The 27,929-nt window shown below is 31.8% G+C and overlaps 1 protein-coding gene across 1 annotated transcript in view; it reads right to left on the bottom strand.

The window, feature by feature from the left end:
- Positions 1–27,521, bottom strand: part of LOC129220436 (rho guanine nucleotide exchange factor 38-like) — a gene marked incomplete at its 5' end in the record, with an annotated part of 44,826 nt that extends 17,305 nt beyond the window's left edge. The window contains 13 exons of the mRNA XM_054854860.1: positions 1,506–1,688; positions 4,821–4,982; positions 8,195–8,326; positions 8,493–8,597; positions 10,444–10,574; positions 11,301–11,406; positions 12,442–12,591; positions 16,958–17,049; positions 18,736–18,847; positions 19,971–20,091; positions 22,922–23,048; positions 26,306–26,447; positions 27,501–27,521. Coding sequence (XP_054710835.1) covers positions 1,506–1,688; positions 4,821–4,982; positions 8,195–8,326; positions 8,493–8,597; positions 10,444–10,574; positions 11,301–11,406; positions 12,442–12,591; positions 16,958–17,049; positions 18,736–18,847; positions 19,971–20,091; positions 22,922–23,048; positions 26,306–26,447; positions 27,501–27,521 — 1,584 coding nt within the window. The remainder of the gene's footprint in view (positions 1–1,505; positions 1,689–4,820; positions 4,983–8,194; positions 8,327–8,492; positions 8,598–10,443; positions 10,575–11,300; positions 11,407–12,441; positions 12,592–16,957; positions 17,050–18,735; positions 18,848–19,970; positions 20,092–22,921; positions 23,049–26,305; positions 26,448–27,500) is intronic.
- Positions 27,522–27,929: the final 408 nt, after the last annotated feature.

Raw genomic sequence — 27,929 nt, 5'->3', positions numbered from 1 at the left:
TCACAAAGTTCAGAACTCACTGGAAGAAGAGCTTTTAGGAGTGACAAAGGATGAAAATGCTAACGTGGATACCTCCATCATTGACGCACAACCAAAAACGTTAACATTGAAAAATTTGAACCATTCCTAGACAATAGAAATGATCTTTCCGCTTTGTTAGTGAAGGAAGATTCTATCATGGAAATGACGCAAGTGATCATGGATGCATTAATACTCTGTAAATAATTACACAGAAAAATTCGGAATGACTGCCAAAAGACTATCATAGCCAGCTATTCTTTTTAAACAGAACAGGAAATAAATTTATGTTTTCTTTATGCATGTTGTGCATAAAAGTCGCTACAAGTACACATTAAACTTATTATACAATTAGGCATCACTAGAATGAAGTACTTTGTTATCTACGGAACCAAACCCCTGTTTTAACATCAGTATTAGGTCTCAATTTATGCGGCATTTCTGTGGAACGTAACCCACGCGTAAAACGAGAGTCTACTGTACAGTAATTTGTATTCTTGATAAATTTTTTACTGAAACAAGGTATATTACATTGAACACGGAGTAACTTCAAAAATTACAGAGAGAAAGAATTTACCAAAAAAAAAACCTTCAAAAGATACCTGCAGGACATATATGCACCGTCTTTTTGTGAAACATAATTTCAGTAGTTATCTTAAAAACATGACTTTAAACAAAGACTCGCATGAAAATAAAATTTGGTAAATTAAGCTTGATAATGAGAAGCTTCCAATCATCTTAAACATAATAATAATTACAGTGAAGCACCATTTATATATTTCTCTTTTATACGTTTTTATCAATTATACGTTTTTAAAATTGGTCCCTGCAAAGTAATACACATTAACCTATACCTATTATACGTTTTTCGTTTGAATGCTTTTTTTGCACAGTCCCTTCAAAAACGTATAAACGGTGCTTCACTGTATTATAATTATCAATGCAAAAATAATAGAAAGACAGAAAAGAAATCTAGTTCATGAGATTTACAAAGTTTTTCTAATGTAAGATCAACTCAAAAGCCTAGTTTCAAAGTTTTATATATTTTAAAATTAAATTAACTTATTCTCAACTGCTTTCTGTTATATAAAATATATTTAACCTCTTTTTATTTATTTATTTATTTATTTTTTTATTTTTTGGCTTATTGAAAAAGTAAATACATGAATAAAGTATGAAAGTTTCTTTCTTTCTTTCTTTTTTTTTTAAGCAATTCATCCAAAAATGAACTCATTTATAAATGTAAAAGAAATGATAAGTTTTAAATCACACAAATTTGCAGACACCTGTTTTGGGGTTTCAAGGAACAAATTTTTCAATGCAGAAAAGTGAACTTTTGGACATAAAATCTTATTAACTATGGCTGCAGTTCTCAGCAGATTTGTGGGATTTAAAGTTATCATTTCCCTTACTTTTCTGCACAAAGGTATTTCTTTATTTAACATTTACAAATGTCTTGTTTTTTTTTTAACTACAAATGTACTTACATCCATCAATCCAAAAAGCTGCATAGAAGCTCTTCCAATGAAGTTCTTTTTTGCTCTTAAAAAACAACGTATACAGTCGTAGAGTATTTCCACAGAAAGATCACACAGTCTCGGGAGATCATCTAAGAGTTGCGAGTTTAGAGCCTCATAGTTATTTTTTGCCATGGTACAACTTTCTTGAAGCTAAAAATAAAAGAGATTCTTCAATTTAAATGAACCAAATATACAATAAATAAAAAAAGTTATTAGAAAAATGCGCAACCAATACAAAATACTACTAGTTAATCATTCTTTGCTTTAAAGGTAAATAGTAACTCTTTTGTTGTTGATGCAATTGAAAAAAATTAGTAAACTGGTAAAATATTTAACAACATTAATATAGAAGCTATTAAATATAAAGCAAATAATAACTCGGATTTTTGCTTCAATTATTCTTTTTTGTAGCTTTATTGAAATACATGCATCTATATAACCTCCTTATCTTTTTTACTAATAATAAAGCAGAAAATCTCTGTCTGTCTGGATGTCTATGACGCGCATAGCGCCTAGACCGTTTGGCCGATTTTCACGAAATTTGGCACAAAGTTAAATTGTAGCATGAGGGTGTGCACCTCAAAGCGATTTTTCAAAAATTCGATGTGGTTCTTTTTCTATTCTAATTTTAAGAAAATTTTCCCGAGGAAAATTGCCAAGTTATCATAATGTGAAACCGTAACATGGGCACAAGCCAATTGGCGAGAAATTCACCATACATCATTTGTAAATGTACAGGCGAACCAAAAGACCTTTTAATTTTTCTACTATGGGCAAAGCCGTGCAGGTACCCTAGTACAGTAGAGAACCAATTATCCGGGAAGTTTGGGACCATCGCCATCCCGGATATCTGAATTTCCCGGTTTTCTGGATCGCTAAAAAGCGCTAATGATAAAATGAAGAGAAGGGCAAGAAAAAAGTCGGAACGTAAATGTGCGATTTTTTTTACTGTAGTGTATAAAAAGAATTTGCTTTTATGAACGCATTTTTTTTTCTTTCTTTTAAAATTATTTGTAAAGATTTTCTGTTTGCAATTACGGTAGTTTTTGATTCCTACTGCTTTTGCATTAAGTTAATATCAATAGAAATTTGATTTGTGAGTTCTTGCAGCCTTATTACAGTCTTGCGTTTAACGATTTCTAAGTTCCACGAACACTATGCGGAAAATTCTCGAATCTGGTTTCCAGCGTTTCCCGCACTTTTGCGACGTCACTTACGCTCTAGACGGCTTTAATTAAAGGCCATTAAATAAAACATTGCATTAGAATACGACAATATTCATTTCTTTAGTTTTCAGTTGGAATTAAACACGAAAATTTCAGACTTACGAGTGTACTTTTTAATTCAAGAAAATATTCCAGAAATTTCGCTCCTCGTAAAGGATGCCCTTTGAAGTTCGTTTTCGTAAACATGTTCTCAAGTTATATGTGATTAAAATTATATTCATTAAGTTACCGTTCATATTATTTTATGTATTTCAAAAAAAAAAGATCTTAGTTTTCAAAAATTGCCGAAAATGCGTATTTTTAAAAAAAATGGCGGAAAAATCGGCAAAAAATTGCCCGTTTTCTGGTTTCCCGGTTTTTTGGTTCCCGGATAAAAGGTTCTGCACTGTATCAAATATAAATACAAAAGTGATGACCAGCAATATGATCTGGGCTCAGCTAGGGTGATTCGAGTCTGCTTATCAATCCCAATGAATATCAAGAGCCCTCTTAAACCTATTAACCTCATTGCACATAATAGCTGCTTCTAATAAAATATTCCAAATGCCTACAATCCTGCTGATGGCATTTCTAAGATTATTCTACCTGCTCAAAAAATTTGAGATATATAGTTCAGTTGCGCATATGTCATAACACATGTACAATCCAAATTAATTTTTAACCAGGGTTCATACTCAATTCTAATGAAAAAATTCCATGACTTTTCCAAGACTTTTTCATGACTTAATAAAAATTTTCATGACCTTGTTAAAAGAAGAGAATGGTACTATTTACTGTCAAACTTGCCAATTTTCGGAAGAGGGCATTAGCAAAACTTTTACTGAATGCCACTACCTCATGAAGCACTTACTTGACTGAAAAAATATCAGTGCACACTGCAGAAACTAATAAACTATTCTTATTTGTCTTTATCATATAAACTTAAGTGAAAATATACTGAATGCAATATACTGATGTTTAAATGTCTAATGATTATTTAATAAATAGTGCAAAATAGTAATGAATGGGACAAAAGTGGAATGAGTTATTACCAAGTTTTTGATCGTAAATTTACTTCAAAAAAAATATTGCCATTTAATATCAACAGTGCTTTTAATCATCCATGTAACTTGACAGTATTTTCATCCATTGAAGTAATGTCATGTTTGTCAGTAAATTCATTTTTCTAAACCAGATATTACAGATGGCCACATGGATCAATTTTGTGAGCTGCACATTGGGCACCACTGTTTGATTATTAGAATTCCCCTATTTGCATGTTCTATCGTCTGACTAAAGTCTTCATTTTCTAAAGCTTTCAACAAATTAAGATAAACTCTGACAATTACAAGTGGTTGAAATAAACTCGGATGCAATTAAATTACACTTTTTGAGTGGGCGTGGCAAAATCAAGAACATGCTAAGCCCACTACTACAGAATATAACATATATAACATCGTTCAATTTTCGAGTATTAATAGCTTTTACATGCAATACGGTTAAATCACTCAAAATTTTAATTTTCTACTGTTCTTTACTAATGTCCAAGACATTTTCCCATAACTTTAAATAAATTTCCATGACTTTTAATGAAAATATTAATTTTTCATGACTTTTCCAGGTCTTGAAATTTTTCCATGACTTTCCAGGATTTCCATGACCCGTACAAACCCTGTTTAACAAAAAAAAAAAAAAAAAATGTACAGGATTCCCACATGCTTCATAACTAATTTTTATGGATAAAAATCTGGACTCTGTCTAATATTCAAAAATTCATTGAAAAGGAAACAGAAATACAGTAGCTGAATTCTCATGCTCATTTAATTTGTATTTATATTTTGCTCTATATTAGTAATTATTCTTTTCAATCCTAAAAACACACTTTAGTTGAAAAAAAAAAAAGAAAAAGATGTGTACATTGTAATTTTAAATGGTCAAAAGAATAATATGAATTTTGTAAATAGAAGGTACATAAAGATGCAGTCACTCGATCGAAAATATGCCTTGTAAAAGGGAAATGAATAAAAGCATTCAATATATCGAAAAAAAATTTTTTTAACACAAATCGAATAACTACCATTTTTATCTTTGTAACATCTCTGTTTTTCTCCATTTTGCTGGTAGCTGATAGGGAGTCCAAAAGTTTATCATGCCTCTTGTGGATCAAATTTATAGGGCCACGAAAAGCTTGAAGCAGCATTTTGATAGGTGAATTCACATTTCTTTCAATATTTTGTTTCTAAATAAATGAATAAAATTAAAGTTTAAAAAGGGCATAAACAGGGGTAGAAGTGATCGACTTGTCACATATAGGACATTTTCCACAAAAAATATAGGACAAATATAGGACACATTATATGAATAGTTTCGCTATGAAAAAAGAAATACATACATATTATTTATTTATTCTTATCAATGATTTTGTTTAAAAAAAACCCTCAAACAAAATTATAACTTACACCTGAAATGACTTTCCTGTAGTTGAAAGAATAATTTTTGAAAAAACGTGTACTTTGTAGACAAAAAAAAAAAAAAAGAACAAAGTGAAATTTATTGATAATTAACACAGCAACTCACAATTTTTGCAGGGATAGAAGTGTATAAATAAATAAAAACCGTCTTTGTGTTGAGAACTAACAGGAAATAACCAATGCTTTGTAGCACAAACATACAGATATTTTGTTCTATAAAATTCCACAAAAAGAAAAGATTGCAAAAAGACTATTATAACATTCCGATCAGAAAATGCACTGAACACAAAAATATACCCGCGAAAACAAAAACCAAAAAAAAAAAAAAAACATGAAAACAAAACCAAAAAAACCACGCTGGAAAACAAAACAAACTGCTGTTGCCAAACGCAAAATTCTAAAACCAACTTCGAAATTCGTTCTCGAAACTCCACCCACTTTAGTAACGTCATATTGCTGTGGCCAATGAGAGAAGATGCCTGTTGCAGTATTTAGTGAGTTGTGTTTTTTAATTTGAAATTCGTTTGCACACGTACTTTCGACGAAAAATCCGAAGTCAGATAGTTTGTTTACTGTTGTTTTAAAGAAATAAATTGGATACAAAACAGGAATATAGGAAATATGACATTTTCCAAAAATATAGGAAATATAGGATGATTTTCATACTTTTTTTGAAAATACAGGAAATATAGGATATATAGGACCACTTCGACCCCTGCATAAAGATATGAGCAACTTGAAATGATCATACTGAATGCCTAAACGTGACACAAAAATATAGAAACTAGACTTTTTTCTGAAAGCAATTTCACAACTAACTGACTTACAGTCTCACAATGCAAAATGTAACTTACTTATATTGGCTGTACTGCTAAATTTGGGTTGAATGTTACAAAATACTTTTAGTATTGCTTTGAGAATGTCATTCTGTCAGTCACCTGAGGAATAGCCCTCCAGGTCAAGTCATAAAAACCAAATTTAGTCAATTGCAATGGAAATCTCTAAGTACAATCGTTTTAAGTGGGGGTTACGTTCCACGGAAATGCTGCGTAAATCGGAACCACGTAAATGGAGACCTAATACTAGTGTTGAAATAGGGGTTTGGTTCCGTAGATAACAAAATAGTTCATTCTAGTGATGACTAATTGTATATTAAGTTTAATGTGTTCTTATATCGACTTTTATGCGCAACATGCATAAAGAAAACGTAAATTAATTTTGTTTTCTGTTTTTTACAAAGAGAAGCTGGCTACGATAGTCTTTTGGTAGGCATTAAGAATTTTTCTCTGTAGTTCTTTGCAGAGCATTAACGTATCCATGATCACTTGCATCATTTCCATGATAGAATCTTCCTTCACAAACAAATTAGAAAGATCATTTCCATTGTCTAGGAACGGTTCACAATTTTCAATGTGAACTTTTTTGGTTGTGCGTCACCGACGTCGATATTCCTCGTTGGTTTTGGCTTCCTTTGTCACTCCTAAAAGCGCTTCTTCCTATGAGTTCTGAACTGTGCGAGTTTAATAACTTTACTTCTGGAAAGAGCTCTGGCATTAAATGTCTCCATTGGCCAGGGTTGGCCGAATTGGACCCAATTGGGTTGGACCCAATGGGTTTTTTTGAAAAAACCCATTTAAAAAAAATCATTATTTAACCCACTTTTGGGTTTTTTTAAATTTTCTGAAAAGTTTTTAAAAAAATTATTTAATTTAAACATACTTTCACAATTTAAACTTTTTTTATTTGTTCTTCACCGCAGACAATGGACATAAAAAATGAATTTTGAACTTTAATAGTACTTCTTAACTCTTAACGGCATTAAAAAAATACTTCAGATTTTAAATAAATGTATTTAACTTTTTTCTTTAACTGGTCAATAAATAACTCAAATTATCTTGACCAAGTCCAGTCGCGTCTGATCTTCTCAATATTTGTAGATTGTACAGATTAAATTACTCTAGCTAAAAAGGCTTTCATGTAAATTATTTTCTACTAACCAACACGTCACAAATCTCGAATAAACACAAGGTAAGTTTTTTTTAGAAATAAACAGATTTTTCAAACGGTCGACAGAAAACAGAACAGGTACAGTATTTTCATTATTTTACAAAAAAGTTTAATATTTCTTACCCTGTACACAGAAATAGAAAAACATGCAACATAAAATTCAAAGAAATATCTTGATTAAGCTGGAATTCAGTAAAAAGGGATTTAAACTACTTGAGGTTCTACAGTAGTTTTACATAACAAAATAAAATACATTTAAGTAAAATGCAAAAAAAAATGTAGTAATTAAAAATGTACAATAGATTTTATCACTCGAGAAGTAACTTTACCTTAACTGTTGGTAATAATGAAAATTAAAAAATCCGAAACTTCACCATTCTTGGGTTTTTTCGTCTTTTATATTTTTCTCCAGAAAACGCTGAATTTCAACTAGTTTTCCAGCTTTTTTTACCCGAAGACAATTTTTGCACTTTGTCCATGTACTTACACTCCAATATTCTACAAGTACCCCACATTTTCCCTAAAAAAAGACAAAAAAAACCCCACATTTCTTATAAAAAACCCAACTTTAGTTGGGTTTTTTTGGGTTTTATTTAAAAAAACCCAAAAAACCCTGGGTCCATGGGCTTTTTAAAAAAAACCCGGGTTTTTGCCAACCCTGCCATTGGCCCAAGCTCGATGATTAGCACGCCAAAATGCAGTTTATTACGCGTAATCTGCAATCTTTAGGAGTTTGGATTTTGAAAAGGGGGAATGTTTTATCTGTTTGCATTGCCGCATCCACGTAAAACCGAAACTCATCCGCGCAAAATAAAATAAAGGTGTCGGCTCTTAAACCGCGTGTAATCAAAACAGTGTAAAATAAACCTGAGCAAAACGAGGGTCTACTGTATTAGAAAATACTTAAATGAAGTTTTAGGAAAATGAAATCTTATTGAACAGACATATTTATGCATCATCCAAAAATACTCACAAAAGATTCCCAAAACTGAGTCAAGATTACTCGATGAACTGATCTAAACTGATCGACTTCCTGCTGAGATTTCCTCTCCTGGTAAATATCTGCAATGTCTTCAGCTATATTGAAACCACAGGCTACTAATTCCTGAAAAGAGATTACGGAAGATAAAAATGTAACAAATAAACCCAATAGACAATATTTAATTCAAATTGTTTAATTGACTGCAAAAAAAAAAAAAAAAATACTTTCAACACTTTTTGATTTTAAAGAAACGTGCACAAATTGCAAAGCAAAATAGAGTTTCTCTTACCTCATATTTTTTAGAATATTCACACACTTCTTTTTGAAATATTTTTAAAGTTTTGTCTAAAGAATGAAAGCGCTTGGCAACTTTTTCAAACTCTTGATCTTTGACCTGAAATACATAAATTAATAATTTTTAAAATACATAAGGACCAATTCATAAAATAAATATAACTATAAAATGATTTAACAAATAAAGTATGGTATTGAAGAATAGATATGCTGAGTTCAAAGATATAATCTATTTTAAAATATACAGGTAATTTATATAAGATATATGAAACATGTTTTCCACGGATCAGAAACATGGAAATATTTCCAACCAAATTTGAAAGTTATTTAATTCTTTTCTTGACTGCATTTTTACAAAATATTTTATGTAATACTTTTTTTTTTTAACTTTAAATTTTGAATCAATTGTGATAGTATTAATTGTTTACTTCCCGTGTCTCAGTCATGTGTTACTAAATTATAAAAATTACATTTTTATACAGGTGCAACAGCATTACTATTTTGAAGAGGAAAAAAAAAGGTGTTTTTATGCATCATTTCCATATTGGGACCTAAAGCAACAATCTAATCTCTTTAAAATTATGATTTTTCTATAGAAAACATGCACTATAAAAACGTCGAAAAAGTCTTCAAATAAAAGAAGAAAACTATTGCCTGAGAATCAGCACATAATTTCACTTAAATAATAATGAAAATTAGCTTTTTTGAGATTTACACGGTGTTCCTTTACCAACACTTGGAATTATTTTGTATGTCAATGCTTGAAAACATTACCAATTTTCATGAATTGAGAAAGTAATGGTGATTAAAGAAAGAATATACGCAACATACGCATTTAATAGAAAGAGATGGACTGAACTGAACTAGAAACATGCAAAATATTTATCTCACAAAGTTGGTAAATCTTGTGATATATCTACCTCAAAATCTTGTAATAATTCAATTTATTAACAAAATTTTTTTGTATAAAATATAACAAAAATATTTTTAAAAAACAACAATGAAATTAGTAAACAAAACTCAGTATAACCTTTTTTATCACGATTAACTGGGAGTCAAGGCAATCAGAGAATAGAAAATGTGTATAATCTTGGTAATACGGAAAATAAACAAAACAAATTATTAAATAAGCAGACTTACTGTTTATTCGGTTAAAAAAAACCTTGCTTTGTGACACATACTAATACAGAATTGCTTACAAGATATTAAAAATATGTAAGTAAAGTTTTTTCATCATTCCTTTCACAAAGTATTTGTACAATCTCTTTTCTTTCAAATGCATGTGGCATTTAAATGAAGCATGGTCATGCAAACACTTTATTATATACTAGTGGCACCCACACGGCTTTGCCCATAGTAGAAAATTTAAAGGTCTATTTGGCTCGCCTGTATACTTACAGATAACGGATGACAAATTTCTCGCCAATTTACTACGTTCATTTGCTCGACAATGTTACAGTTGAACGTTATGATCATTTCGTAATTAAACTCTTTTCCACGTAGTAATAATTTGCTCGGTAAAGTTTTCTTAAAATTAGAATAGAAAAAGAACAAAATCGAGTTTTCGAAAAATCACTTCGAAGTACACACCCCCATGCTACAAACTAACTTTGTGCCAAATTTCATGAAAATTGGACGAACGGTCTAGGCACTATGCACGTCACAGAGATCCAGACATCCAGACAGACAGAGAAAGATCCGGACAGAGAGACTTTCAGCTTTATTATTAGTAAAGATAGATGTCAAAATAAAAAGTGAATGTTTGACATACTTATAGTTACGTTCCTGCTTTCATAATTTAAAATTATTACCTATTTGAACACAAAATTTAAAAAAAAGGCAACAAATTTGATCCGAATTTCGATGACTTTTTTTAGAGATCAGGATAAATGAGGGTCAGATAACTAAGGTTCAACTGTATTTGATCGTTTGCAACAGATACTCACAAGTGTCTTAAGCCCAAAAGAGCTCGACAGTCTCATGCCAAGTCGTGATGATTTCTTAGCCACAGAATGCATGTTCAGTTTCGATATTCGTCCAGAAAGACTTGTGTCGGCCTGCTTGCGATACTTGAAAACTGAAAAACAATTTATTTACGCGTCAAAATTTCTGTAAATACAAATGTTTCAACATTACTTATGTTCAACATAATAAATAAATTTTAGTAAGGGGGCGTTCATTAATTACGTAAGGGTCTCAAAGGAGAGGGGGGGGGGGGGGTTGAAAAATCTCTACATACCCTAACTCTTTGGGTGGGGGGGGGGGTCAAAAATATTCTTACATAATATTTTCCAAGTTGATATTTTATATTAGAAATCGCGCGGTCAAGAGGTTTGGAAGTGATCATATTTCATTTGCGTCTGGAAGGAAAAAAATGTATTAAGATGAGCTGATTCTTGTTTGTTTTACAAAGAATGATTAGTGTAAAATATAATAAAAGAATCCCACTGGCATGTTTTATTCTTAATTAATATCGCATCGTGTACAAAAAATGTCGAAAAAACATCCAGTCTAGATTCCACCAAATAGGTTTAATTTAATCATAGTGAATTTAATAACGATAATAGTGATGTAAAATTCGTTATTTTATTATTTTGAAAAAGAAATGGAATCTTACGTAAGAATAGGGGGAGGGGGTTGAAAAATCTTACGTATCCTTACATAGGGGGAGGGGGTCAAAAATTGCCAAAATCATCCTTACGTAATTAATGAATGGCCCCTAAAGGTAACTTCTAAGGAAAAATACTAAGGATGCTTAAAAGTTCAAGAATTTGAAAATAATAAGCACAAAAACAATATTTACCTAAATCTTTTTTTCTCTTAAATTCATTAACAGCAGTTGCAACATCAGTCATTAGATTCACAGCCTGAAGGAGGGCTGGTTTATCAGGGTGTCCGTCTTCAGTGCACTGGAATACAGAATATAATGATGTCACACACACACACACACATATATATATATATATATATATATATATATATATATATATATATATATATAAAACAACATTGATATATCGTCCCTTTCAATCGGTACTGGAGGTTGTCCATCCTTTTCAGAAGAAGTAATAAGATTTAAAGATATAACTTAGCTTTTTTTAAGAATTCAATCTCTAAGCTATTTAAGTTTCAGTACTTTCAGCAGTCTTCTACATTAGCTGGTTTGAACAAAAAAAAAAAAAAAAATATTGACTGTTTTTGCCAATAAATTTCAAAGAATTTTTGGGTGAATACAAAAGTTTAATATAGTGAATTGTAAAAAAGCAGTCAAAAACTTTGTACTATGGAATGAGTAAAACGACAACAACGTGCATAAAGTACAAATAAAGTAATGAAATAGAGTTAAAAACTCAGCAAACAGCTGCTTCGGGGCTGTCAAATGCAAGCCCCTTCATCAGTGCATAAAAGAAGAATGAAAAGTAGACCACACAATGTAGACCGAACAACAAATGAACAAAAATGGAAGGAAGATGGAAAAATGGTGGCTTCCTTCCATTTTTGTTCATTGGTCGTTCGGTCTACATTGTGTGGTTTACTTTTCGTTCTTCTTTTATGCACTGATGAAGGGGCTTGCATTTGACAGCCCTGAAACAGCTGTTTGCTGAGTTTTTAACTCTATTTTATTACTTTATTTGTACTTTATGCACGTTGTTGTCGTTTTACTCATTTAATATAGTGCTCCCCCCTACGTACAAAATTGATCTTTTCATGCAAGGAAAAGTTTTTGAAAAAGAAATTATGATACGCACATAGGAATTACAATTTGAAAAAAATTCAGAGAAAAGAAATATCAATTAGTTATAGAAAAACATCCTAGTATTTCAAGATGGACAACATTTAAAAGTTATTTTAAGACCACCTTTAAAAAGAAAAAGAGTATTTAATATGCTTCTCATGCTTTAAAATACTCAAGACAAATAGTTCATGAGAACACTAATAATTACCTTCAACAGTTCATTTAAAAGCAGAGGATATTTCAAAATTCGCTGAACTGGTTTAATTAACATTGCTGGGAGATCAAAGCAATTTGTTTGCATTTTCAAAATTTCCAACTTTTGATTAATATATTGTCCAGCAGAAGAATGGACATCGATCTATAACAAACAATATGAGTTTAAATGACACACTTTTAGTTTGAGGTAAAACAGATCAAGACCACCAATTTTAAAATAAGTTAAAATTGACATAAATTTGTTCTTTAACAGTTCAAAGAGCAGATTAAAAAAAAAAATACTAAGCACTTTTCATAGTGCACTCAAAAGGATAAAATAACTTTTCTGAGTCAGAAAGGAAAATTTAAGTATTCCTGCAGTTTTCAAAAATTCCAAGAAAATGACACCACAAGCGAAGAAAAGTGTGGCTCAAGTCATGCAGAGAATTTCTTATCATTATCTAGCTTTCAATCATAAATTTGAGTGTTGAAACATGCATATTTTTCTGGGAAAATTTCGTTTGAAATGACTTGGGTCACACTTTTCTTCGTTTGTGGGGTCATTTTCTTAGAATCAGGGTTCATACTCTATATGGATGAAAAAATTCCATGACTTTTCCAGGACTTTTTCATGACCTGTTACATGAAGAGAATAGGACTATTTAATATCAAACTTGCCATTCTTTGGTAAATTCATGTTTCTAAACCCGATATTTATTTAAAAAAAAATAAAAACATTGCATAGTAAATAAATCTTTTGATTTAAATGTACTTGTTTACTTATTTTTACATTTTCAAATGCATATAAATTAATAGGTTCAAAAATTCCAGAACATGTTTGAATAATGACACTGAACGTACCAGTGGGTCGCATGGATTAGTTTTGGGGCCGTATATTGGGCACTACTGTTCTTGAGCATTAGAATTCCCCTATTTCGGTATTCTATCGCCTGACTAAAGATTGTCCAAAACCTTCAACAAATTGAGATAAAGTCTGATAAATTTTAAAATACAAATTTAGGAGTAATGGAAACGAACTTGGATGCAATGTTTTTTGAGATCGTTCAATTTTCCAGTTTAAATAGCTTTCATGGTGAAATACTAAATCACTCAAGATTTCTAATGCTCTTTTTAGCTACTGTTACTTTTTTCCAGAACATTTTTCCATGACTGAAAATAAATTTCCATGACTTAGACTGAAAATTTCAATTTTCCATGACTTTTCCAGGTCTGAAATTTGCTTATTTTTTTTCCATGACTTTCCAGGATTTCCATGACCCGTACAAACCCTGTGGAATAATTGAGAACTACTGGAATACTTAAAATGTCCTTTCTGACTCAGAAAAGATATTTTGTCCTTTTGAGTGCATTATGAAAAGTGCTTAGTATCTCTTATATAATTAAAAACTGAGCGTATCTATGTATGTCCAAGTTTCTTCTCCGGAACGCCAGTGAGCTGACCATTTAGCCAGGTATCAATGGATTCCTAATCTTCCCGTCTTTATGTTTGGCTATTTAACATAATTCTCCGATAATCATTAGCGGAGATATCAATTAAAAACTATTAATTATGAAGCTTGGATTTCGACATAAAATCCCTATTTTTCGAAGGCTTTCCTCCATTCAAATTATTATTCAGTGCTTCATCTCGACTTTCCGGATGAACGCTTTTATTAAAATTTACAGCTGAAGAAAATCATTGAAAAGAAACATCTGTTGCAATTTTTTTTCCTCAAATATGCACAGGTAAATTTCTTGTTTTTGTTTTGAGGCTTTTCCTGTAATCAGGGGATTTAAAATGTTTACTTTTTGTGGTTTTTCCGCCATCTGCTGCAAAATTTCACGGACTTTTTTTTTGGTTCAAGCCTGAGTGTTGAACTCGCGTCACTTGTCATAACTTTTATTTTCGAGGTGGACCGTGCAACGCCGGGCGACATAGCTAGTTTTCTAAAAAAAAATCTGTTATTTTTTTCTTTTTAGTTTAAACATATTTCAGAAATAGAATAGCGTTACTATCACGCAGTTGCACTAAAAATGAATCCTTGTTCCTCTCTAGGATTCATTTGTGTACTAATTTAATTAAAACCATTTAAATACTAAAGGTTTCCCGAACTAATTTATGTTTCAAAACATGCAAGGTTAATCGTGGTAAAGATCTCAATATGTCTCTTTACTTAGCCCAATATCGATTATTTTCATAGATGAGAGCATTTCATGCTTGCTCCAGAGAAGCCTTGATTCAAAATTTTCATTGTGATTACTATTACAGTTGCTAGGCAACAAAATTTTTAACAATGAGTTTTATGTTTAAACACTTAATGGGGAAATTAAATGAAATTTGCTGTTTTCCATCTTAACCGAAATAATAATTTTTTTTAGAATTTTAATTTTTCAGCGTTAAGTTGTACCTTAAGATTAAGCAAATCATTTAGTGAAATTCCGAAGTCTCTAAGTAGTCTAGTTGCAGAGATATAAGCAAAACCAGGCCTAAGATTTTTCCGTGACAATCAGGCCACGTATAATAAAAGTGCTTAAAAAGACACAAACGTTGGTTTTAAAGTTCAAAATAAACTTCCAAGATAGTCGTCAATAACTTAGTAAAGATATATGATGCCCAGTGGGGCAGTGATAGTGCTTCATGCTCCAATGCTATAGGCCCAGGTTCTATTTCTGGGGTCGGGCATGGTTGACTCAGCCATTCATCCCTTCAGTGGGTTGATGAAATGAGTACCAAGCGTACTTGGGAACCAAACACTGGGGGTTACACGTTAGGCTGACAATCCTAACCGGAATATCTGCCTGGCACCCTAGAGCCGTGGGTCAGAAAACTGAGTTGGGACCAGTAGGCCTTGGCCCTCATGCAGGGCCCGACTAACTAAAAGGGAGGCCCAAGGCCCCCAATGCTTTGGAGGCCCCCCTCTCCATTCTATCACTTAAAGTCAACGCAACGTAATTTTATGTATTCCATTTATGTTTAACATTTATTTAAAAGAGGGTTTTTTATTATTTTTACAAAACACATGATTTTTTAATGCTATTCATAAGTTTTTAAACAATTCGGGGCCCATTAGGAAGATGGGGCCCCAGGCCCAGGCCTAGCTGGCCTGTGCGTTAATCAGGCCCTGCCCTCATGGGCTGTCGTCAGGGTTGCCAGATTTAAGAACAGTAAATACAGGACAGGCTTCTAGTAACAGGCTAGGAGTAAAAGCGGGGGGATGGGGGGGGGAGTATTTTTTAAGGTTGAGGGTAATTACTGGATATGGTGCATTTTTAAAGGGTGCTTTCCGACGTAGAACGTTTATTCATGAAAAATCCGAAAAATTCAATCGTATCAAAGCATTAAATTTAACAAAATGTCGCTGATCAAAGTATAAAAATCGTTTTCATTGTGATTGCCGACTTATGCGTAGGGGTATATTTCCAACATTAGTCAATGAGCAAAGAGGAAGCAATCATTGGTCTGCCGCCCATGTCAAAACAAAAACCAAATTGAAATGAAAATAATTTTTGCGTTTGCTGCCACATGATTTTCTTTTTGCTCTTTTTCTCACATTTTTAGCTTTACTTAATTTTTTCCCTTAAAATAATGCCTCGTTTTGTAAAATATTGTTATCAGCTAGAATACGGGACTTTAGCCTTCCCGTAAGTTCCCCGGGAGGCGGGACAATTTTTCAAAATACGGGACTGTCCCTTGAAATCCGGGAAGTCTGGCAAACCTGGCTGTCGTGCCACAGGGTTTGGTTGAAAAACATCAATATGAAAATGTTTAAATTAGCAGGCAAGTGTTTTGGGGCTTCAAGGAAACCCTTTTCCAAAGCAGAAAAATTAGCTTTTATCGAATGATTTTACATCTAAAAGTTCATGCTTTTCTTTACTGCAAAAAGGGTTAGTTGAAACCCTGAAACAAATGCATACTTGAATGGCACCTTAGAAAGGTGCCATTCAATGCCATAGATAGATCTAGAATGTTAAGGGGTGAGGGAAAGCTTTTATCTCCTAAATAAGGGATAAAAGATAAGATAAAACAACTTTAGTCAAATTTTGGCTTCAAATTAATGAGAAAAAAAAAAAGTAAATCAGAAACTAAAAAAAAAAAAAAAATGCTCCAAGGTGCAAACCCCCCAGTGTCAAAAGTAATTTTGTACCAAATTTCAAGGCTGTAGGTACTATGAGGTCTCCTGGATGTTGGACAGCCAGAAGCAAAATTTTTTTATGCAACTTTTTCTTAATTGAGAAAAAACTATAAGAATCTATTTGGTCTGACCCTTTTTGATTGAAGGAAGCATTAAAAAGTTGAAAACGTCACCCGAATTCCTCATTTTTTTGACGACGATGAGATGGGTGGAATCTTCATTTAAGCACTCTTCCCAAAGAAATGAGGTGGGACCCCATGTGATATTTTTGTAGTCATTAAAATGTAAATTAATGTAAAGATTATATCTACTACCTCTATTCTTGAGAAATTTTATAAGCTCACTTTCATTTTAAAATTCCCATTATGGGAAGTTTAGCGTCAAAAATCAAATTACTTTGTCAATGACAGAGTGGGCTTCATCGTGGTTTCTGCAATAGTGTCCATAAGCTTCTTTCATTTCTTCGCCAACATCCACAAAGCATTCCCCTATCAATAAAAATAATCAAGTAATTAAAACATTATTACTTCATTTGTAGAATTTGGAGTTGTAGAAAGAACTCTGACTTTTTAACCTTTGAGTTTTAATTTTAACAACGCACAAAACCAGTTTCGTAACTAATGGGTAAAAAAATATTTATATGTATAGTACCGAAAGTTTTAGATACATAAATAGTGACATTTTTATGAATGATTCTGTATAAAAAGTGAAGAAATATAAGTAATTAATGCTATACAAAAACTGGAGCATATAAAAACTCAAAACAATTTACAACTAACCAGGACCGGCTCAAGTAGTTCTGTCGCCCGAGGCGATATTGACAAGTGTCGCCCCCCCCCCATTGAATAAAAAATGATAATATAAAATAATAATATGCCCCCCTCCATTGAATAAAAAAATAATAATGTAAAATAATATGTTAATAAAAAAAAAGTAAAGTGCAAAATTAAAGTAAGATTTTAGTTAAATTCCAAACTGGGTTTTGCATGTCCAAGCACTGCAACACACTTCATTATTTTTTTCAACATTAAAGTAGAGAGACTTATGGCACTGAAACAGATATTCATATTTTCAAAAGACTTAAATCACCCAATTTGCAGCCTTCAAAATTAAATTGAATTTCTAGCTAAATTCCGAACTATGTTGCATATCAAAGCACTGGTACACACTCTAATTTTTTTTTTTTAACCATTGAAGCAGTGAATCTAATGTCGCTGAAACAAATATTCGTAAAAAAAATTTCAATTTCGAAAATTACCATCCCTAAAATCTGCTGCCCTAGGTGGCAACCTTGATTGCCTACCCCAAGAGCCGGGCCTGCAACTAACAAATAAGTGCATACCAATGACTTGATGTCTGATTAAGCAAATTAAAAAAGGAGGTGCACAACTAGACATTGTGCATCTACACACAAAATTTCAACTACATGCGAAATTTCAACTCGTGAGTAATGCAAGTTACACCCCCATATAAGCACCCCCCTCCCCCATGCAAGCACATACACAATACATAGACATTACAACAAATTCCACCATGAATAAATATATTCATTAAAAATTATAGTAGCCTATAAAGGTTTGAGACAATTGGGGCTGATGCCCCCTTAGATCACTGAAAACTTGCATTACCTGGAAAATCCTGAGAAATTAGTTTTGCGCTGTGAGGGGGGCAAAACTATTTGCATTCCTTTTATTAACTTGCATAAAGAAAATATTATAGTCGGGAAATGCTTAGTAAAATTTTTATTAAACTCACCCCTGAACAAATGTTGACTAGATTAGTGACTGAATTTAATAGCATTATTTTATTCATATATAATTTTTTATGCACATATGATAAAATCTATTATCTGTGTGTGCAAATAATAATTAAAAAATGGGTGGTATTAAATATATACACAGCAATTAAGAAATACTAACTAATTTAATTATATGAACATTGAATGCTCATTTAAATCACTCCATTTGTACCACTTTATATTTCAGTACAGCCATCAAACAAACTCTGTTTTAGTTAAGTTTAAATAAACTAGAGGAAAACAATGGCTGTGTAAAAAGATAACTAATTCTCCCCATAAGATTTTCAATGTCAGTTAAAAATTATTTTAGCACTAGGGCCCACTGTTATAAAAACTCACATTGACACAAATAGCATCGGATAAAAAGCAACTCTACCAATTAATCCAGTCTCCTTGGATACCTTCTGCAGTCTTCTCAACAAACGACTGGCAACTTCAACAACTTCATCCAAATTTCCAAAAAGAATTACAATGTCAATTCCTTTCTCCTAAAATAAAAGAGATTTTTGTAGTTGCATATGAACTACAGTAAAGAAATTTAAAATATGGGCCTAAGTTTGCAAATTGCTGCATTTCATTCCGAGAAATCAAAATTAAACTACAAACAAAGAAAAAGAAAGGTATGTTTCGAATTTCACTAATATTAGTGAAAAGAATTTATGTAAAATATTGGAACACGTAATCCCTTGCAGCACCATTTAGGCTTTTATGATAGGTCACACACAAAAAAATGCGCAACCAGGGCCTGATTTGAGTGTAAGCCCGAGCAGCACAGGTTTTGGGGCCCCCTAACTTGGGGGGGGGGGGCAAAAAATTAGAATATTTTTTTTTTCACAATAAATGTTTTCATTTATTTTGCACTATAAAATTTTCAAACCATTTTTTATTCCCTAATGTAAGTTTTAAAATTAAATTTTTATTGCTGGCTCTGTTTTAACAAGGTTTATAAGTTCAGCGGAAAAGTAACTCTCTCTTCATACAGTTCAACTCCAGTGCTTCTCATCTTTATTCGATACATTTTTAGATATTATATAAAATTCAGATTATTGATGTATGAATAAGTTGTGAAGCAAATATAGATTCTGGTCTTTTCCTTTTTTTGGTTAGAAATTAGGTACTGTACACACACGCACACGAAACTGATTAAATCTTTACTTAACTGTTAAAATCTTTCAAAAAATCTTGATTGTTATACAATTTCATCCCTGCAACACTGCAGATAAAAAGTCTCAACCGTAGGTTCTAAATGTATGACTAACAGCACACACACAAGTCAAACCAATTTATTTTTTTCAATCAACAGCTGGTTCTGTCGAACATCAACTGATTAGAGTTTCAATGATGAATGATTATTAAATTTGAAAGTGGGAGCTCAATAATAAAGCGGATTGAACAATAAAAGTTTTTGCCTGAATCTTCCTTTAAATTTTTTAACTTTTTGAAGGGAAAAATTATCAAAGTTCTTGCTTAACGGTGTAGAATTAGAGCAACCAAAATTTTGGGAGTCACTTGTCAAAAGCATTTTTGCAAAATACCAATCAATGAAATTATAACTAATTTGTGCCAAACTTGGTTTATTTCAACATTACTGTTGGGGAAAATAATACATACTTTTGCTTCCTCAGGATTACGTAAAAATGTGTCTTGCAAAAGTTTTAAATCAGAAATGTAATCACGTTCAGTTTGCAATAACTCTGTAATAATGCATTCCCTCTGCTCCTTCATTTTCTTCCTAGGGGGAAAAAAACATGTAAAATTCATAAAAGAAAAAAAAATTGGAGCAAATGATGATTGCAACAAAATAGCAGAAAACAATTATAGAACACTTTAAAAATTTCTCTTTAAAAGAGCTGTTGGAATCATAAGTATACATAACAGTCTCTTTGCAACAAATATGTATTGCAACATCATATTTACAACAGAATGCTGTCAATTGAAATTTATCTTAATTACGTCTCTAAACCACTTACAGAATTCGCTTATTACATTATGCAACTCTTTTGCTTTTGTAAATTCAGGCACTCACAGCTACTAAAGTACTAAATAAGTTTGTAATTGCAAAAATACATATTTTATACTTACACATCAAAGCATTTTCTTCTAAAATTTGAGTTAAAAAATAACAGTTTAAAAAAACTAAATATACAAGCTCTTATTGTGAAAAAGCAATCGAAAACTTTGTACTAAGGAATGAGTAAAAATGACAACAGTGTGCATAAAGTACAAATAAAGTAATAAAATAGACTAATTCAACTTAAAATAAATTCAACTAATAAAAATCAAGCACTGTCTAAGATGAATTATTCTAATTTGGTTGTTTTACCCTTTTTTCCAAGAATCAGGCTTCAAATCGCAAGAATTTTAAAAAAGTTTAATTTTTCAGTTGCGTTTCCCCTGTCAACAAACTTAAATTTTCGCAACTAAAACACCCAGTTCCGGAACTTGACCGATGGGGCATTTATAGTATTTCTTGTCAGTGTCAAATGACATACCATAGGACAGAGCCGACGTTCTCTTAAATTCCATAGTAAGGAACATGAAAATTACGTCAAGAAGCAAGATTTAAAACGTTCCTCGATTGCACAACACGGTTGGTCTTTCAATCATATTTTCGATTTTTCTTCTGCCAAGGTTATTCATGGGTGTTCCTCAATTTATGATTTAGATTTTTGGGAATCCTGTTACATTTGGAAAAATTCTGCTTCAATAGTTAATGATTTGTCGAGTACTCCCCTCTTTCCCCAGTGTTTGGAAATCTTATCTTAAAAACTTTTTTCTGTTTGTGACGTTTTTCCGCACTATAGGTGCCGTTGCTGTTCTGTGGCGCATATGTTTCAGGTTTCCATGTCCATTTACTTTGCTTCCTTCCATTTTTGTTCATTTGTCGTTCAGTCTACATTGTGAGGACTTTTCGTTCTTCTTTTATGCACTGATGAAGGGGCTTGCATATGAAAGCCCCGAAACAGCTGTTTGCTGAGTTTTTAACTCTATTTTATTACTTCATTTGTACTTTATGCACATTGTTGTCGTTTTTACTCATACAAGCTCTTGTAGAAAAATGAACTAAAAAAAAAAAACCTTTGATTTTAAAGTATGTTTAGGATAAATAGTAGGAATAAAATAATTCACCAATTAACTTTAATGTAAAAAGGTGTGGGGTGTTCTCCATTCACATTTTTGCAAGATTCTGCATCATTTCAAAATGCTAATGTCTAAACTAGAAATGAGAAATCAAAGAGTTCTGATATCAAGCCCTCACACTTTTTTTACATTAAAGTTAATTGTTGGGTGAATTCTTTTGTTTCTAGTATTTAAAGCTAATTAATTAAAAAAAAAGTTATACTTAATTATGGGACATCCTTTTGCTGCTGAACATACTTTAAATTCAAAGATTATTTTTAACCTTTCAGTTCATTTTGCTACAAGAGCATGTTGGGGAGTGCAAGGATTGGGACACTTCCCCAATCCGTGCACTTTTCCTTGACCCTCAGAAAATCCCACTTTACCTCCAGGTTGGGAATCGCTTTTCCAGACCTTATTTTTTTCCCATTACATATTCTACAAATAATAAGTGTCTCATTTTATTTATATGTGCATGCATTACGCATTGAAAAACTTACTATTGAAATCAAAATTTTAAAGAAGAAAAAGTGATTGGACATTTCTGAGGAAGAAGATTATGACTAGTTAATGCAGCAAATCAGTTTTAAAAGCACAAATGCTGAAAAAGTAAATAAATAAATAAATAAATAAAAAACCTTTGAAAAATAAAAGCTTGAAAGACTTATCTTATAAAAGCCTTTTTATTCTATATCAACCACTCCATCTTTTACCAGTCACTGTTGTGTTTAAGAAGACTAAAAAGTTCTTTTGCAATAAACAGAACAAAGGAAGTGTTTGACAATAATATATAATATAATTAAAAAATGAGTGTATGTACCTATGTCGAAGTGCCTTCTCCCAAACGACAGTGAACTGTACATCAAACCAGGTATCGTAATCCTCCTGTCTTTATGTTTGGCTATTTAACATAATCCTCTTATAATAATTAGTGGAGATATCGATTAAAAACTATTCATTATGGCGCTTGGATTTCGACATAAAATCCCTATTTTTCAAAGGCTTTCTTCCATTCAAACTATTATTCATTGCTTTTATCTCAACTTTCCGCAGCAATGCTTTTATTAAAATTTGTAGCGAGAGGAAAATCATATTGAGATGAAAGATCTGTTGCCATTTTTTGTCTCGAGTATGAGCAAATAAAATTCTGGGTTTTGTGTTAAAGGCTTTTCCTGTAATTGGGGGATTTAAAATGTTCACTTTTTGGTTATTTTTACGCAATCTGCCGCAAAATGTTACTGATTTTTTTTGTTTGTTTAAGCCTGAATGTTGAACACACATCACTGACGTAACTTTTATTTTCGAGGTGGGCGGTGCAAAGCTGGGTGACACAATTGCTTTTATAAATACATCCTGTAATATGGTGATCACAGGAATACTCAAAAAAATAATAAATAAATAAGCTTAGGAGCTCAAAAACGATTACTTCCAGTTCAACTTACATTTTCTCCTGTTCTCTTCTTAGCCTTTCAATTTCTTTTTTCCTTGCAACCTCTTCCTCCCTCAAATTACCTTCATCAACTGCACTTGTGCTTTGCATGTTTTCAGATGAATTTAACTTTGTAGAATCTATGAAAAGCAAAACTAGCTTTCAACTACTAATAGAACTTAGCCTTTAATGAACCCTTTCAAAACATTTTTAAAATAGGGGAACTTATGGCAAAGTGAAATAGCGAAATATTTACTCTGCTTTTAGTCCCACCTATCTGGTATTATTTTAACTATGTAGTACCGTATGTAGTCTATTCCAGTCAGGAAAAAAATACCGCCGAATATAAAAGCATTTGGCAACACAGGCAGTTTTAAAAAATTGATACTCATATTGCAATATTTTGTTGTAAGTCAAAAATTATTTTTGTTACTATAAAATGATAAAGTTCTTGTTATAAACATTTTAAATGTTATTTGAGACCTCCTAATAATCAATAAAGTACTAATGTAGTCAATATTAAGCTTATTTGTATTTTAAATAAATTGTACAATTAGTCAACTGTATATAGGGCAAAGTGAAATAGTTTGTTTCCTTTACTCAATCATTAAACATAAATCATCCACGTTTTCATTTATTAATTGTTTACATTCCTTCATTTAGTAATTCACCTATTTATTGATTCATTCATTTATTTTATTATTCATTCATTTTTTACTCGCTCAATTATTTTTCTTCATATATAAATTGATTTATTCACTTAATTATTTGTTTATTGTTTCATTATCTCTTCATTTATTCATTTAACTTTTTATTTACTGATTCTCAGTCTTACATGATATAGACGAACGTGCGAACGAAGTTCGCAGAAAATTTTTGGCTCTGCAGAAATTTTTTTTCAAACTGCTACCAAACTGCTCAAACTGCTACTGTTGATTTAAAAAAAAAAAAAAAAAAAATTTTTTTTAAAGGGAATTTTTAAGAAAATTCCAGAATTTATTTCTGTTAAAGCCTTTCTCCAAAAGCCTTTTAAAGCACATGTGTAAAAAAAATAATGGTTTTGGCAGTTTTCTTCAGTTGGTGAAAAATAAGCAAACTATATGTTATTGTAAAAAAAAAATTTAAATGATTTAATGATTTAAAGCACTATTATTTTTGTCTTTTTCATATTTGAATATAAATTTAATTTTTTATTCAAGGGTGAGTTAGGCAAAATAATTATTTGCAGAAAATTTTCCAGTTAGGATTTGTGTTCGCAGAAAGCTTTTCATTTTATCTAAGTCTGCTGATTCTTTCGACCAAAAATATGTTTTACAATCAAATAGAAAATAATTCATTAGAAAAATATTTTATTTTTCACTTTGCCCCATGAAAAAAAAAGATGAAACTTTTCCACTTGTTTTTGAAGACTCAAATTTACTGCCAAAAATAAAAAAATACTACTTGAAAGCAAGTTTTATTATAAAATACAGTGCTCTTTCTTTGTATACAGTAATTTTCAAAACAAATTTCCGATTTGTTCATTACGAAAAAACTCAGTCATCTAAACAATTTCACTTTGCCCCACATTCCCCTACTTACATTTGCTTAACATTAATTTATTCCACTCAAAATCTTTGTAGCAGGCAGAGAAGCTTTAAGGAAGCTTCTGGCGTGTTTTGCTTGTAATTTGCTCATATTTGTCATCAAGCTACAACTTATATTCATGTAAAACAATCCTCATATATATAATAGCCAATTCACTCATTGAGCAACGCTGATGTCACCAACAATGAAACTTCTGCCATGGTATGCATGACGGCATTATTTCATTGTTGAAGCACCAAACAAACATTCAGTAAATTATTTATAACTTGATAATTTTTTTGGCAATGTTTGACATACAAGGAAATGCTTTATTTTGACGAGGCTGAACTGGATCCGGGAATTAACTGTTTTACTGGTAAGACTGTATCATTTCGAAGGAATGAAGAAACAAAAAAAAGGGGTCAAAAATAAACGCTATCTACTGGAGTTTAGGGTTCATTCACTAGAGTAAGAGTTAAAATGTCAACTATCAAAATATCACCAAACAGGCAATTGCTTTGTTCAAATGTATAAGGGGCATTCAAATGAAACCAGGTCACTAGTGTAAAGTAATGGCGGCGATTTTATTAACTCTAAAATAGTCACCAAAACTGTTGGCACATTTATCCCATTGCGACACTAGGCGGTCAATTCCATCTTTGAAGAAGCTAGTAGGTTGCTATCGGATCCAGGACTGAACCCAGTCGCATACTTCGTCGTCCATTGCCGTATCCACGATATCCAGAGCGTTGTCTGTGAATAGCTTGTTTTAGAGGTCCAAAAACATGAAAGTCACACAATAAAGGTGGATGTTCCAGCTCCAGCCTTTCCCACCGAAACTACTGCAATGTTGTCTTCACCGCATTGGAAGTATGTGGACGCCTTTGGACAACATGCCTGGCCGTTTCTACTTAATGGGCTCGTCTAAGGCTTTGTAAAGTGGCTTGATAACACAGGGCATTGATGGTAGCTCCCCATTTCAGGAACTCGACAAGCAGTGGACCTAGGGATTGAGCCCCCTCCCCCTGAGTGGGCACTTGTGGTCAGAACAGGACATGTTTTGTAGTTGACGATAACTTGTGCGACCACCTTCTCTTCGGCATTAAACCACACTGTCACTGTGCAATATGAAACGTAGCGCATGCGTCAGTTTCTCTACCAATAGATAGTGTTTCCATACATGCAGTTACGTGGCATTGTCCAATGTCTAATGTAGAGTTAGACGAACTGACCTGGTTTCATTTGAATGTACTTTATAGAAGCAATTTTCCCCCGTCATACCATGAAGAACATTTTCTAGTTTAAACAACTTTACAGTCAAAGCCCAAAAGAAAAAAAAAACAGTTGGCACTTTAAAAACAAAATTTAAAAATAAGTCCATCAACAAAAAGTACAGATTGAACCATCGAAAATGCCAACATGAACACTCAAACAAAAATTATTTTTCTTAGATGTCCCAATAACAATGTTATCATTTGAAAACGCACGATGTTTAGAATGAGCCAGTACATACAAAGAATTCACATACATTACACTAGGACTTGTTTTTCTTTTCAAAACTATTGTATAAGAATGCACGTAAACTATGTATTGTGTCACTGCTGAAATAATTTATCAGTTTAATAGCAAATGTGAGCAAAACTAACGAAAACTAAAGCTAACATTAGCTTTGGAATATATACATTATTTAACAATAATATTTTCACTAAAACTATCTTAGACAATAATAATTTCATCAACATTTTTTAGATCCAGGACCAGAGTATAAAAAAGGATCTTTAAAAACTTTTTTCAGCATTTTTTAGAGAATTAAAAGGCATAGATATCTTACTTTGTAATTCTTCAATATCGTTTTTCAGTTCGTTTATCTCTGCATCTAGCTGAGCTATTTGTGTCTTTATTTCATTTGATGCAAACGCATTTGAAGTTTGATGAGATTCACTTTGCAGTTTATTTCTACAAGTAATACGTTGCTAGAAAAAAAAGTGAAAAAATAAATAAATAAATTTTTTTTACTAGCTCAGGAACATCCCTCCCTTTAAAAAGAGAATCACAGACAAATTTTGGAATTCAAGGAATTCCAGTTACTAAGCGGTTTGAAAACTATACAAATCATCATTTTATTATATTAAGGATTAAAATTCAACATTTCTAGCCATAGATTTAACCTTTACTTCATATATACAGTGAAAAAAGTTTTATTGGTATACATCTATATATATAAAAATGGAGTTTGGTAAATTTGTTCCCTAAGATCTCAGAAACTACCCGGCAGATTTGGCTGAAACTTTCACCGCTTGTTCAGTTTGGTACAGGGAAGGTTTATAGACCAGTTCGAAAAAAATCCGATTGATAGTTCCCTTTTAATTCCAATTTTAGTCCCAATTTTCACATTAATGCCCCAATATGGGGGTGGAAAAAAACGTGCATACATTATATGTCTATCGAAAGCGCCAATTTTTCTGCTGAAGATAGCATCTGTTCGAAGTTTCTAAGTTGTATAAAAAACGAGTTATGAGCTTTTTCGATCCCTGTTCGAAGGCTTTCATCGACCCAATTCATTATTTAGTGTGTCATCTTAACTCCCAAGAAATGTTGTTTTGTTGAATATTTTTGCGTTTTGTCTGACTTTTTGAGGCTTTTCTCAAGTCAAATCTTAAAGTAACGTTTTCCCACAAGATTGGCTAAAAATAAATGGATTTGGCTGATCATTTTACTTTTAAACAGAACTTATGTAATTAATGGTTTATTATTATTATTTATGCTGATTGGACACTCGCTCACTATATCCAACCAACCATCAGAAATATCGCCAGAATTTTTTCAGAAAGATTTCAATAGCTGATGCATTTGGCAGTTTTTCCCACTGTCGCTATTTTTGAGCCCAAAGACTACGTAATATTGTTTCTCAGCTTTCACCATATAAACAAAATATCGCCAATCAAAGATACTTGAAAAAAAAAAAAAGATACTGTGTAAAATAATTCGACAACTAAATTAGGCAAATCCATAAACCGCACAAAAACTTCCATTAATTTTTCTTTTTGCACGATTTCAAACAATCGCCAAATTTTACTACGTACTTATTTTGGAAACATTTCGGATGCGCCATTTTTTTTTTTTTTTTTGACCAAAAGTATCTCAGTATCTTGCAACAATATTTCTATAATAAAAATTAGTAAGGAGGGGGAGTATTATCGAAATTGTCCCGAAATCATTCTCGCAAATTTGGTAAGATTTTAAACCGCACCAAGTGCCCACAAAAATTGAAATTTCCCAAAATAACTAAAGCAAGTGTAAGGGGAACACGGGCGGCTACATTTTTAAAAACAGTTCGTACATCAATAGCCATACAGAGAAGGTTTTATATTTAAAATAAAAGTACTAACAGATAAATCTTTTTAAACATGTAAAGTTTAATTTCATATTTCGGAAATTCTTCAAATTTGTATATG

Source organism: Uloborus diversus, chromosome 1 (genome assembly GCF_026930045.1).
Source record: "Uloborus diversus isolate 005 chromosome 1, Udiv.v.3.1, whole genome shotgun sequence".
Lineage (NCBI taxonomy): Eukaryota > Metazoa > Arthropoda > Arachnida > Araneae > Uloboridae > Uloborus > Uloborus diversus.
This window is presented reverse-complemented; position numbering and strand designations above follow the sequence as displayed.